The 14,940-nt window shown below is 41.4% G+C and overlaps 1 protein-coding gene across 1 annotated transcript; it reads left to right on the top strand.

Moving 5' to 3' along the window:
* The first annotated feature begins 1,271 nt into the window (after nucleotides 1-1,271).
* On the top strand, nucleotides 1,272-13,736 carry LOC140237228 (glycine dehydrogenase (decarboxylating), mitochondrial-like). The gene is made up of 15 exons (XM_072317171.1): nucleotides 1,272-1,800; nucleotides 4,276-4,354; nucleotides 4,788-4,923; nucleotides 5,180-5,344; nucleotides 5,681-5,758; nucleotides 7,247-7,394; nucleotides 7,657-7,853; nucleotides 8,189-8,285; nucleotides 8,634-8,963; nucleotides 9,130-9,360; nucleotides 9,750-10,357; nucleotides 10,628-10,878; nucleotides 11,116-11,316; nucleotides 11,620-11,765; nucleotides 12,103-13,736. Exons 1-15 carry the CDS (start codon nucleotides 1,510-1,512, stop codon nucleotides 12,247-12,249), a joined length of 3,105 nt encoding a protein of 1,034 aa, XP_072173272.1. The 5' UTR covers nucleotides 1,272-1,509; the 3' UTR covers nucleotides 12,250-13,736.
* The last annotated feature ends 1,204 nt before the right edge of the window (nucleotides 13,737-14,940 follow it).

Genomic DNA, 14,940 nt, shown 5'->3' with positions numbered 1-14,940 from the left:
ATGAATATAACCATTATATGAAATGTAAAACGTGAAATTCTTTAACGCCATAGATAGCAATTAAACTCATCAGATGCAAAACATTTGATTTGCAGCACTATTCATTTACAATTCTTAGTTCCTTGCAATCCTAAGAGTAATGCGAAGAGTTCTATATCCTGTAGAAATTAGGAAGTTGTGTTGCACACATCGTTGTGGTCATATAAGTGGTATGCACGAGCCATAATTCTGCGCCGAGTAACAATATGTGCTATATCGAAAACTATGTTCTATCGCAAAAATGAGTAAATTGTATATTTGATATTAATCGTTTTTCTGACAGATTTAACGAATTCGAATTACAGCTGCGGGGAAATGGGGAACCCGAAATGGATCAGAATGTATAACCATGGAGCTCATTGGATGGTCATGAACGAAGCGAACGTACGGTTGTTGAATATGTCTACAACTGATCGGCAAGTGTCGGTTTTTAATTGCTGATTGAAAGAATTTGATCGTGTGAATGATTCATGTAACTGCACGGGTAAATATTAATGACTAGGTGGATTAACAATTATATCATAGGCCTACATAATATCACGGGGACATCCCTGTATCAAGTTTGGCGGTAACCAATTCTGTGATACATCCGTTTCCCGTATTGTGTATACATATTATTGTGATTTAGGTGGACGACAAATTTCTGTTACAGAGAGAAGATTCAATGACCATTACGAAGGTTACTTTTCTTTTAGCATACCACAAAGCACTACAAAATCGATAAAGGTAGTTGTTAAATTTACTGGACTTGTTCCAGCATTTTCTGGCGGGGCCAAAATTTTGACTACGCAGGAACAATTGGAGAGCGCGAGCTGGTCAGATTCTGCTCCGAACTCGGGTAGCGCAGTGGTGTGCAAGGGCACGGCGACTCCGCTGAGAATCCTGCAGGCTAGCTGAGAACATTGCAGTGTATGTGATCGCTAATCATTTATGACAAGCTGACTCATGCATAGCGTGGGGGTGTGACAGGAATGCCGCGCGCCATTGGCTGACGCAACAGACGAGCCCCTCTAGCTAGCTCTACGCTGAGGCGGAGCATTGACACTAATTTGCATACTACAACAAACGTCTCTGAATAACTCGCTTCGAACCGGTTCCAAGCAGATTCTTAAGTCTCGTGGATGCGTCTACATACACATGGGATCGATGGCAACGAAATCGCAACATCAACCTGCTACTAGCCGCGGAGGGTATAAATATCGAGGATGCTCGCTGAAGCTTTAGAAAAGCAGAAAACCGGTGACATGCTGGCCCTCCGTGAGAATAGGTAGCACTAGTGCAACGGCTTTCATAGCCAAAAAATTACTGAGTGACTGATTTTCCATCTTCAAGTCGAACTCTCTTACTCTGTGTGTGATTTGTATTTCGCCTCCTCCAGGCGTGCCGTTATACCGCGGTTTCATTTAGACCTTTGGTCATCAGTTTCAGAACCGGACAGGTTTTAAAGTGATAAATCAACTCATCGCCAAAATGATGCGAATTGCGAGATTGCCCGCCATTGCCGCTCGCAGGAGCAGCCAGAAATGGGCCAAGGGAGCTATTGGATCCCGACAAGCCCCACTTGCCATGCTGGGCAAGGCCCCGGCAACTTCGGCGATTATGACGGATCAGTGCAGAAATCAGCACACCGCAACACCATCTTGTCTGGAGAATACTCGCGTTTTGGACAGAATCTACCACAAGCATGACAACTTCGCAGACAAACATCTGGGACCGCGGGAGGAAGACATCCAAGAAATGCTACAAGTGGTCGGTGTTGATGTAAGTGGAAGAAGTGATGTTAGAAACTTGCGCTTTATTTTCTCCTGTTTTAATTTCTTAAAATTTTTTTTCATGTAATAATATTGTACTATTACATATTGTTTGCAGCTTATCGACCGAATAATTCGGCGCTGGTTCAGTTTCGTAGTTTTACCTTTCAAGTTCCAATTTTTTTTTCGAAGAGTTCCCCACTACATTTGCCATCAATTACGAGCGGATTGGCGAATATTCAAGATTTTGTCCAGTCGTTTCTAGTCAATCATGAAGACCAAATTTGATAGTCATGTAACCACATCATTACAAATATAGATTTATTAATTCACGAACATTTGACGAATGAGGGAATTCGTCGTCCGGGATAAGTTAAATTTACATTTGTATTCCTGAAGGAAGTTTTCAAGTTTGACATAAGACGTTTGTGAATTTTTTATTCACAATGATGCACACACCAAAAAAAAAAAAAAAAAAAAAAAAACCTTATCTGTGCCATTAAACTTGAAGATCTACTTTCGAGAATATGGAATTCTCCCTTTGTGTGTAAGACAAGCAGGTCAAAAAGTCATCTCTTGAAGTAATGTATTTTATGTTTGAATTTCTTGTATGTATGTTATTTTGTAATGCGCAGTAGAGTATATTATTATAGTAGCTGCGCAATATAAATGTCCTTTATTATCATTATTATTATCAATACGCACAATGGGATCACAACCTCTTAGCTGCTCTCTACAGCTCTCGCTCGGATAGGTTAAACTAGATTAAACTCTGTCCCGATTCCTAGTGTTGATATAGAAGCGTATGGAGATATATCTTCATTATCTTGATACTGAATAAGAACCATGGAATGCGCGACTGAAGAATTGTAGTACAGAATACTGATTTGCAGAAATATTTTCCCCATACTCCTTTATATACTGTGATTTTTTTTTTTTTTTTGCACGTTTGCACTGCATTGATACGTCGAGACGGAAAGACTAGCGGCCTCATTGTTTACATCAATTGATCTACACATGGGGCACTCTCTACCGAGTGGTCCGAAGCTTGTTACTCACTAGGAGTGCCATTCGTCCGCGTGCTAACAACGTGCGCCAATGTGACGAACCATGTGCACTGGGGCGTTGAGGCCTTGTTAAATATTCATGAGTGACCGGTTTGGACTGGAGGTCCGCCCCTCGCGTTCTGCCGTTGAGCTATCCCGCCAGCGAGGAACTATTCATTGTGCCACACTCACTCAAAAGCGCGGGCAACATTTTGGGTTTTTTTCTTCTTCTAACCCGTATTGAATGAAATTGTTCATGCTCTTGAGTATGTGTCATAGACCTCGGATGATGTAAGATATCGCCTGTCAAAATTTCGTGTAATTCTAATATTGGGATTCACACACATACACACAATATTGTCACAACTTCCGAGTAGAATGCGTTGCTAGCTTGTCGACCTTGCGACACAAGACCCGATTAAATGAATCCCGTGTAATTAAGAGCCCAGGAAGTGGAGGAAAGTTAACACTGTATAAACATTTGCTTGATATGAATTAGCTAATACATACTTTTCCCGGATTGTCGACTACACAAATACTTCGGTAGCATTATGTTCCTTGACCTGCGCTGCGGAGATGCAATATTCTGGTAGGAGTCAAAATATGGGTGCAACTTGCATGTCTTCCCTGACAAAGTCATCCCCGAAGAAGAGGTCAGATAATTCACGCCCTTCCCACTCTCCAAGTTAAAGAGCATTGCTTGACCTTATGTCATAAAAAGAAAAAGTGAAAACAATAAGTTGCCGTCTCTGACATACTTCGACGGTTACCCCGCCTGACCTTTTGAGCATGCCCTCAGTGAGTGGGGATCACTCTTTGTTATTGTTTACATTCTGCCTCACGCGCCCCTTTTCCCACGCGTACAAGGGGCGACGTCCTTCTCACCGTGAGTGACCAAACGCGCACTCTGATTGGCTAGAACGTTTCTCACGGGCTGGCGATTCAGGGCTATTGTCCTTTGTTTCGTCACAATTACCTCTGGTAGGAGCGCGTTATTTGGGTGGGGTACTTGTATGCATTTTTGGATCTGGAGCTTCCTGTAAAAGGGACCTCAGTAATACGCTGGAATTAATGACCTTGCTAAGAAGCTTAGTGGATTTGAGCAAGTGGGCATGAGTGGCTTCGTTTCCCTCCAATTTCAACCGTTTTTCCCGCCAAATGCTGGTCAGGGATCTTGTATAATATTATGTTTGTGTGCTTGTGTTGCATGAAATATCAAGGAATAGAATTATGCCACAATAAAGTGAATTTTAAAGCTGTTTTTCTGAGTAACAATAAAAAAGAGTGACATGGATTCCCTTTAATGTGTTGCCTTAATTTGATCCAAGTATAGGGTTTTATGCCTGATCTGACATGACCATGTCACAGAATGGAAGCTGCGTAGTTGTTGACATGTTTCTCATATTTAAGTGAATGTCCTCAAATTATCTTCTCTGCAGAGCATGGCTGAAATGATTGACAGCACTGTCCCCACAGACATCAAACTGAACAAGGAAATGGACCTCGATCCAGCTCAGTGTGAGTATATAGGCTTGTTATGGCATACATACATCTGGATCTCCTTTCAAAAAGAAATTGACTGTTATTGAAACACAGCATTCAAATTTACATTTTGATAAAATCTGCAGTATCTATAACAAAGATGTATACTAGATATATATGATCCATACATGAACTCAAGTGTTAAGTATTTAATTATTAGAAGGCAAAAAAAAAAATGCTCTGTGATAATTGATTAGTCAACTGAAAAGAAAAAAAAAAACTTTTTTTCATAGAAATGATAATCTATTAAATTCAGAGAAAGGCCTCCTTGCAATAAAAGGACCTTGGGCGTATATACTAAATCTTCCATGCTGTTCTTAGTCCTGAACATCATTTTTCATGTTTGCAAAGTCTGAAGAGGGAATGAGACATTTTACCTTGATATCCTTGCCTCTGATAATTCCCACAGGTGAAACAGAGATGCTGAATAAGTTGAAGGACATGGCATCCATGAACAAAGTATGGAGGAGCTACATCGGGCTGGGCTACCATAACTGCCATATTCCCACAGTCATTGTCCGCAACATACTAGAAAACCCTGGCTGGTGAGTACAATCCCTTGAATATCTATTTCTAGGTGGGTTTGCTTCTGGTCTTGTTTCAAACTCTGTGTATGTGTAGCATTTTGTGACAATGAAATTAAGAATTTGAGTTCTTTGGAGTGCAATAATTGGGGAAGAGGAAGATTAGAAATAGAGGAAATAAGTTTGTATTCTTATGAAATATGTGTTTCAGTGGTGTGGACTACACAATTTCAGGAAGTAGATATAAACTTATTGTTCATTACCTTCTCTTTGACAGGGTGACACAGTACACTCCCTACCAAGCAGAAATCTCTCAGGGTCGCATGACAAGCCTCCTCAACTACCAGACCATGGTGGCAGACCTCACTGGTCTGGACATTGCCAACTCATCTTTACTGGACGAAGGCACAGCAGCAGCCGAGGCCATGGGCATGTGCTTTAGGTAAGTCCCCTCCCCCCCCCCCCCCCCAATTTTTTTTTTCTTACTTTGAATGAAAATTGATGTCTGAATTTGGATGGATCTTCCAATAGTCAAGGACTCTAAACAGACTGAAAAATTTGCTTGTTTTAGGAAATGCTGAAGATAAGGTGATTCAATGATTCATTCGATAATGATTCATTCATTCATGATTCATCATGTGACTGCAAAATTTATTCCATTGGAAGAGGGAATCTTTAGTTATTGGCATTTTCTGAGATAAAGGTGATGCAGCTTAGATTTTGTGAGAGAAGCAAGTTGTTAATGATTTTCTTTCCTTGTGTGTTTCCTGTTTTGTAGGCATACCAAGAGGAAGGTGTTCTATGTGGATGAGAAATGCCACCCACACACTATCAAGCTTGTCCAAACCCGTGCAGAGTGAGTATTGTTTGTGCTGTGAATAATGCTTGCTGTATTACTCATTTTCATTTAGAGCACTGCGTGTATTAATTTAAATTGCACTGTTCTTCACCATGCTTAATTAATGAATCTGCACTATAGTAATGTCATGATACACATTTAAAGGCTTGTGGGCTGTAATTTTTACTCAAGAGCAGCGAGGGAGTTCATGGTTTCAATAACCATATCTGCCTGACCAAATATTTCCCATTTTCCGAGGGTTGCATTTCATTCATCTGGATTTTGTCTGAAGGAAAACATTTTCCTTTCAGTCTTACGTGTGAATAATCTTGCTGTGGAAAGAAGCACCAATTAAGACGTTATGATTTGTTCTTTGAACTTTAGTCCATATTCATCACCTTGTTTTTACTTCTCATTACCTGATCTTTGCTTTTATTAATCAGATATTTTGCCTCTCTGTCGAAGCATTTATTATTTTTTTCTCTGGCAGATTCATTGCAAAGTTAAGGACGGCTGCTCCAGTCAGTGGATTTATACCTCTATAAATATGAATTTCCCTCTATGTATCCTCCTTTTCAGGACCTTTTGGACATTATTAAGTTTTATATACATGTTTTAATTTGTGTCATGGTGGATCATCTGTGGGTTATACTAGTATTGATACTTCTTCAAAAGCATTCCTTGACATACTGTTCCCCTCTTTTTCCCTTTTTTTTTTTTTTTTTGGTATGAGCCCATCTTAACCCTCATCCCATTGGTATACCCAACCAACTCAAGCTTGAGGACTAATTCTTCTTTTTCTTGCTGCATGATGTATGCACTCCAGTCCCTTTGCAGCAATTCACGAGCCTTCCACATGAGATCATCGAGTTTGCCTGCCATGGAACACTTCCCTATGAAGCTCTGTCACCAATTTAATCCATTCCTTTGGCCACAAAGAGATTAAAGTAACCTGTAACATCAAAGTCCCGAACAATGCGGTGGCCTGTTCTTAAAGTGGTGAACTTGACAACTGTGATTGCCTTGCCCACCACCATAAATACTACCATGGCCACTTGCTGATGACTGCATGGTAGGGTGGGGACTCAGAAGACTCGGCCTGACCACCGACATCGGCCTTCACACTACCAGAGACTCAAGACTCCAACCTAGCTGGGGAGGTACATGCAGTAGTGGTTAAAGGATGGAGCGTGATAGAGCGAGTTCGGATCCTGGAGGAGGGGAAATGTACCAATCCAATCGTGGGCTCCTGAAAAGGGACTGGTGACAGCCACCACCCAGGGGGCGTTGTACCCGCAAGTTTAAAGGCCTTAAAAGTCTAAAAGAAAGGTAATGATTGTGACAAGGTGACGTATGTAAGCACACATGTAACCCAACTCAATTCCTCATCCCCCCATTCACATCACTGAAGTGTCACATTTTTCCTCCCACTAACAGAAAGCATTCACCCATTGCCGGCACCGTTACTCAACCTTCCTCCCTCTTATCTTTCATGTTTTCCTGCAGGCCCATTGGGGTTGAGGTCAGAGTCCTGCCATACACCGAGATGGACTTCAGCAAGAAGGATGTTGCCGGTGTCTTGTTCCAGTACCCCAACACAGATGGCACCATCAATGACTACACCACCCTTGTGAGGAATGCCAAAGCCAACAAGGTGTGTAATTTGATTGTCTGCAGCAGAAATTAAAAAAAGAAAATCAAATTGAAGCATACATTTAAATATGTGTTCAAACAAACAAACACACAAAAAAAAACCCTAAGGGTATAGCTTTTTAACTAAATTAGTAAAGTCTTGATAAGACAGGTGGATAGGAAAGAGTTTTGAACCGTATTGATTCAAAGAGATGTCAGAGTTGCTGTCCCTCATGTTCATTTGTGCTAAAGAGAGGTAATGGTTTATGTTATCCACAACCCAGACATTGACAGTTTGTGCCACTGACCTCATGGCCTTGGTCCTCCTCACCCCACCGGGAGAATTTGGGGTGGACATCGCTCTTGGCAACAGCCAGCGCTTTGGCACAGCTCCGGGATATGGTGGACCCCACGCGGCCTTCTTTGCTGTGAAAGACCACCTCAAGAGGCTCATGCCAGGGCGCATCATTGGTGTCACAAAGTAAGTTCGATGTCCTTTGTCTTTGTATGCATAAACTCTTTGTGGTGGAGGGTGGGTGGGGGTGGGTGGGGATGGGGGGAGGTGGTAAGGGGTCACATCAATAACTTAGGTTGTCATTATTTTATAACACAGCAGCTGTGTCATTTTAAAGATGATATGATGCTACATTATGTATAATCGCATAATACTTTTGAATAACTCTTCTGACTGGCCACCAGTTCTACTGTGTTGAAGCAAGTGTATTCGTAAAGTAGATTTCCTTGATTGCTAAGTATGATTAGACAATGGGATTTGATTGTAAGCAATCTTGTTTTCATGAATTTTCTGCAACACAGGGACTCATCTGGAAACCCAGCACTGCGGCTGTCGCTTCAAACTCGTGAGCAGCACATCAGGAGAGAGAAGGCCACTAGCAATATTTGCACTGCACAGGTAAGACTTCTGTGGCAATGTCCGCCCATGATGAAAACAAAATTAATAAAAAAAAACAACATATAGATAAGGAGATTACAGTTTTGGGAAGTCTTGTGGGAGGGGGTAAAAGGGCTGCATAGTGTTAGACACTCATTTAGTTCCTGTAGCCTGCTTTGTCCCTTTCTAATCCTTATGGTTTTGGCAAGTTTGCAGTAACTTTTGCTTGGTTCATGCCCAGAAAGGTGTGGACACTTACACATAGCATATTTATGATCAAGACCTTTCTTCAAAAAGGATTCACTTGAGTGCATCACAGATCTGACCATTGCTAACAATATGCTGTTATGTTGATGTTTTTCCATTTAGGCCTTGCTGGCTAACATGTCTGCCATGTATGCAGTCTACCATGGACCCAAGGGGCTACGTCACATTGCCAGGCGGATCCACCTGGCCACGGTCATCCTGGCTCAAGGGATCAAGAACCGGGGACTGGAGCTGGTCAATCAGGACCAGTTCTTTGACACACTGAAGGTCCAGTGCAACGGCCAACGCGTGGGCATCCTGCAGAGGGCGGCCGAGAAGGAGATCAACTTCCGGGTCTTTGACGATGGATGCATCGGCATCGCTCTGGACGAGACTGTGGAAGAGAAGGACCTAAACGACCTCCTGTGGGTCATGGGAAGCAGCCAGACTGCAGTAAGTTGATTCTCTAATTAATAAGCTGTCCTGTTTCTAGAAGAGTCTTTTTTTTTCCAGATAGGAATGTTCTGCTTATACATATTTGTTGTAAGTGTTCCTGCCCAGTTAATGATTGATGATCAAAGATTCTGATGGATTTGTCTCTATGCTTCCTCCAATGTAGGCTGATGTTGCCAAAGAGATTGCTCAGGAACCACCCTCCACTGGTGTGATTGATGGGCAATTTTCAAGGCGATCAGAGATCCTCTCACATCCGGTATTCAACACCTACCAGTCGGAGACTTCTATTGTCCGCTACATGAAGGAGCTAGAGAACAAGGATCTCTCTCTGGTTCACTCTATGATTCCACTTGGCTCCTGCACCATGAAACTCAACAGTACTTCAGAGCTCATTGTGAGTATTCATGTTGGCTGGGACTCTAAATCTTATTCTTTCTTTTTTTGAGTGGGTTAAATATATGATAATTAGCCATCAGCTGTTTGGTGTTTTTCATTGTGGAAGAAAATTGTTGATGCCCAAAAGTGAGGTTAACTGTATATTGAAATATAGAAGAACATGTTGAGACAAACTTGTCATATGTCAACCCTTCTAACAGCTTGGCTTCTTATTAGTGGTATAGCAGCATCTGGAACTCCACCTCTTCATCTGTTAATCTTAAACATGGCTTGTGAATGAAGAGCTCCTTGGGTATAGATATTGATCTTTTAATTCAAGTGAATTTCTTTTTTAAGTGTAAGAAAAAAATTGATGCTGACCATGTCTCAAAAACATTCATTTTTCAGCCCGTCACTTGGCCGGAGTTCAGCTCCCTCCACCCCTTCGCCCCCATTGACCAGGCCAAAGGGTACCAGCAGATGTTTGACCACCTGGAGAGAGACCTGTGCGAGATCACTGGCTACGACAAGTTCTCCTTCCAGCCCAACAGTGGTGCCCAGGGCGAGTATGCAGGCCTGATGGCCATCCGGGCCTACCAGCAGAGCCGGGACCAAGGTCATCGGAAGATTTGCCTGATTCCGACCTCTGCACACGGCACCAATCCTGCTAGTGCGCACATGGCTGGCATGGATGTCAAGCCAGTCAAGGTGAACAACTCTGGCAGCATCGATCTGCTCGACCTCAAGAACCAGGCCGACAAGCATCGTGACAACCTTGCTGCCATCATGGTGACCTACCCATCCACCAACGGTATCTTTGAGGAGGGCATCAGCGAGCTCTGCGACCTGATTCACGAATACGGTGGCCAGGTGTACCTCGACGGTGCCAACATGAATGCCCAGGTGGGCCTGTGCCGACCTGGCGACTATGGCTCAGATGTATCCCATCTCAACCTACACAAGACATTCTGCATCCCACACGGTGGTGGTGGACCTGGCATGGGACCCATTGGAGTGTAAGTTGTGACAATGAATTTTTTTTTCTTTTTTATCGTTAATTTTCTTTGGCAATAAAGATTTGAAGACTAGAAGCATCACTCCGCTGTTACACCCATTTGTGCCAACAAGTTCATCTACATCAAGTTGTTTTGGCCTAAGGAAGAAACATTAAGAATTTAAATCAAATGATAATCCTTCACAATTGAATATTTCTTGTGCTGCATTTGCTCTGCCTGTTGAAAGAATTAAAATATAATGATCTGTTTCTGCTCCTGTTCTCCTTCCAGTAAGGCACACCTGGCTCCCTTCCTCCCATCTCACTCCGTCGTGGACATGCCCGGAGCCACCCAGCAGGCCTTTGGCTCCGTCAGCGCTGCGCCATGGGGATCTAGCTCCATCCTACCCATCTCTTATGCCTACATCAAGATGATGGGTGCCAGTGGTCTGCGAAAGGCATCCGAGGTGGCCATCCTGAATGCTAACTACATGATGAAGAGACTGGAGAATGCCTACCCCATTCTCTATCGTGGAACACATGGTAAGCGTCCATTGTCTGCAGTTATTTATGTATTGCCCCTTGTGTTTTTTGTTTGTTGGTCCAGCATAATAAAGTGGCTCGCATAAAGTCTTACTAAGTAGAGTTGATCCATTTATCAAATCTCACAGTGAAGATGGACTGGATTTAGTTAATTGTGAAGTTGTGTACAATGTTACTGTCAAAATCCAATTCTCTAATAAAACATACTCATTCCACTTTTTTGACCTCTTTGAACAGGCTTTGTGGCCCACGAGTTCATCCTGGACACACGGGTCTTCAAGAGTGACGGTATCGAAGCGATGGACATCTCCAAGCGGCTGCAGGACTTTGGCTTCCACGCTCCCACGGTGTCGTGGCCGGTCACAAATACGCTGATGGTTGAACCAACGGAGAGCGAGGACAAAGCTGAGCTGGACAGATACTGTGATGCCCTGCTTTGTAAGTACTGTTTGCCAAAAACCTGTTGACTCTGTAATTAGGAAAACAAGTAGCCCTTAATCTTCATGGTATAAAGAACTGAACTAAATCCAATTCCTGCAAAATTCTGACACCAGGTATAATAAGGCACTATGTTATGAACTTTCACATTTTTCTCGGCTGTTGTGTGACGGAATGAGGCCAGTAATATCAAAGAGCAAAATCTAGGAAGTATACAAAGAATGCTTTGATATTTGTGGCCCTGCATCTAGTTGTGGAAGAATACATCCTAATTGATGGCCTTTGTTTCTGCATTCCCCGCAGACATCCGTGACGAGATTCAGGACATCCAAGATGGTCGCATCGAGGCCAAGGATAGCCCCATCAAGCACGCCCCTCACACTGCAGCTGTTGTCATGTCCTCAAAGTGGGACCGTGCCTACTCACGGGAACAGGCAGCCTTTGCACTGGTGAGTTTTATCATGGAAAAGAAGAAGATGGGGAGATGAGAAGAATAGACTGTTGATCTAATTTGCCTTGTCTCATGTCTTCATATTCTTATGCACCTCCGGTTTAATTCCCCTGAAGTTATTCTTAAAGCATTGCCCACCAAAAAGAAAAAAAAAAATCAAAAGTGGAAATCCCATCAACAATTTGTATGGTGATAAAGTGAATGACTATATTGAATTCAAATGCTGAAATTGCAGAGATTAGTGAAAGTAAGATTGCCTTGAAATGCCTGCCATCCTCTACATAAACATGCAAGATTTAGCATTCACGATTGTCTCTCGTTTTCTCTATCTGCAGCCCTTTGTCCGGCCAGAGACCAAATTCTGGCCCACAGTCGGGAGGGTCAACGATGTGTACGGCGACCAAAATCTCAAGTGCAGCTGTCCACCAGTTGAGGCCTACTCATCTGACTCTGATGCTGAACCTCTCTACCAGCAGGCGTGAGAATCGTGCCTTGGCAACTTCTTTCTTTGAAGGACTTTCAAATATGCAACAGTATTCTCTGAGGTTGTAGCTGGAAGATGTGGTGCAGAGTGAACTTTTTGCGAAATGACTCTTGGAACATCGTGGGAATCCTCACATTGGACAGAATAATCTTTGAAAGGACAAGCCGTTTTCTGCCAACCAGGATTGCCAAGCGATCCCAGAGATCAGTTCTCAGAGTAATTCTATGCTGGAGTGATGCCAGATTTGCAGTAACCTAGGTTAAATGCCATGACAGAAAGCAAAAGCATGCTGTAGTTGACGAAGAACTGTTTCATACAATATTCTCACCATGAAGCAAAATCATTACAATCTTCTCTTTTTTTTTTTTTTTGCTTTTTTTTTTTGTTTATTCCAGTGCAATGTTAGTTGACAAAAAATTGATACATCTTATAATGTGAATTTGTACTGTGGTTGCCAAATGATAGCAAACTCTAATTATTTTGTGATTTTTTTTTTTCTGCATGAGGTGTGTCTGCAAGAGATGGAGACTTCAGTGAAACTATTTGAGTTTTTCATTTTGGTAAAGCCACAGTTGATACCACTTCTATTCATGACTGTGGCTTCATTGTAAGCATGTGTTTCTGTGAATGTCTTGTGTTGTATGCTGTCATGGATTGTGTAAGTTCAAACAAACAAAAAAGAAATTGGCATGTAAAATGACAATTTCAGAATTGCCACCATTTGTCTCAGAATGTTATCAATCGATGTGTGAGGTGTGGTATGCTGTTAGTGAGGTTAATTTTATCATTCCAGATGCGATTTTTCTTGAGCAGTTCAAACTACATGTATTTCTCTTGTTTTAAAAGAGCAATGTTACTTTTGGTAATTTGTTTACCATCTATATTGAACTGCAACAGACAAACCAGAGGTTAAAGGCATCAAATAAGGTGTTGAAGGATATTGGGTAGCCATTGCAACATCACCAACAGAAGTGTTTGTCTGTTTCTTGTTTGGAATATTTTAGAAGGATTTTAAGTTCCAATGTATTCAACTGCAGTTTTTTTTTTTATTTGTTGTGTATTGGCAACAGACTTAACAATTAAGGAGCAAAAAAGAAGATTATTTTTATATTTTTATACAAGTTAATGTACTTTGAGTGTTATTGGGTGTGGAAGTAATTTTGTTTGGGTTCTTTTATAGAGAGAAATCTTGTGGTAACAAGCTGGTTATTATTCTATTTATTTCTATATTTATGTGTAGTTAATCAGCTTTGTTAAAGATGTGTGCTCAAATAGTTTTTTTTTTTAAGTTCTGTGTCATGAACTGTGTCATGAAAGTTATTTGTGAATTTGTTCACTTGTGTAATATAAATGTGAAGGTAAGTATACATATGTAAATTCGACAAACTTGTAATATACACGCCAAAAAGATATTTATGTACATAATTGGATTCAAGACTTGCTTGTCTTGCTTTGTAAAGTATGAAGTTTAATAAAAAAAAAATGAATCCTTAAAACATTTTGCTGCAGTGTTCTTTATTTGAGGGAGTGTTTAGATTTAGCATTACGATCACAATTTGAATCAAATATATAAAGGGACTGTACAGTACTGGTTGAGGTGATTATTCAGCTTAATTAAAGATTTACGATATACAAACCACTCTATGAAATCTTAAAGAGCATACAATTCTAAGGGGAATCAAAAGTTTACTTGATGAAAATCGGTTTTGAAATAACCGAGATATCTAAAAGCAACGTAAAACAAAGAGATCCTAATAAAAGTCGTGGCCTGTCAATTTTATTAGGATTACTTTTTTTTTTTGCATATCTTAGCCATTTCAAGGCCAATTTTAATCAAAGAAATGTTGAATCCTTATTGAAATTACATGCTCCCTCATACACACAAGAGGTTTCTCATTATCACAAAAAAAAAGGAAGAAAAAATGTTATAAACCTTGAATCCTCACCTCAACCAGTACTGTAGAGTCCCTTTAACAGAAGTGAGAAAAATGACTCGAAAAATATGATTGGTGGTGCAACAAACCTGTACATTGAAGAGGGATCACACATAGCTGTACAGTCTCTATGCAGAATCCCTGATGCAGGGTGCAATGACGTCACAATCACACTGTGGCATCCTACAGTGACAAGCAGCGCACGATGATTTCACTAAAATGCTTTGATACATCATATACTGTACAGTACTACAGTGTTTTGAAAAAGTCAAACAAGTTTTATGTACCAAATTACAACCATGAAGTGTCAAACATTCCAACATACGGGAATACATGTACATGTACATGTAGTTGAAAATATAATGTACTGTTGTACATTATAGTCACGTCTAGCTCTTTCAACCAATCATTAGAGGATCAGTTACAACAACAATCATGTACAACCATGTATTTCAATTGTATTCCGAAACCGGAACGTCCCAGATCTTTTGAATGATAGGTACATGTACCTACACTTTTACAAATGCATTCTCTTAATTGAACTGCTTCAAAGATATGTTTTGGTAAGGACTTATCCTTGGTGTAGACAAACCATGGGCGTAAATCCCGGGGGGGGGGGGGGGATGGGGGGATATATCCCCCCCCCCCCCCTGAAATGGAGGAGGGGGGGGGGGGGATGGCCTGTACGATCATCCCCCCCCCCCCCCTGAATTTTGAGGGGAAAAATGGAGGAAGCAGAAATGTGATTGTATCAA

The sequence above is a fragment of the Diadema setosum genome, chromosome 13, assembly GCF_964275005.1.
Source record: "Diadema setosum chromosome 13, eeDiaSeto1, whole genome shotgun sequence".
Classification (NCBI taxonomy): domain Eukaryota; kingdom Metazoa; phylum Echinodermata; class Echinoidea; order Diadematoida; family Diadematidae; genus Diadema; species Diadema setosum.
Note: the sequence above shows the minus strand (reverse complement) of the source record. Positions and strands in the feature narration are given on the sequence as shown.

Excerpts from the sequence above, each read along its gene's own strand:
- LOC140237228 (XM_072317171.1), top strand. The coding sequence starts at position 1,510 with ATGATGCGAATTGCGAGATTGCCCGCCATTGCCGCTCGCAGGAGCAGC. Across the intron at positions 8,286-8,633 it reads GCAATATTTGCACTGCACAG|GCCTTGCTGGCTAACATGTC; the intron begins GTAAGACTTCTG and ends TTTTCCATTTAG. Across the intron at positions 10,358-10,627 it reads GGCATGGGACCCATTGGAGT|TAAGGCACACCTGGCTCCCT; the intron begins GTAAGTTGTGAC and ends TTCTCCTTCCAG.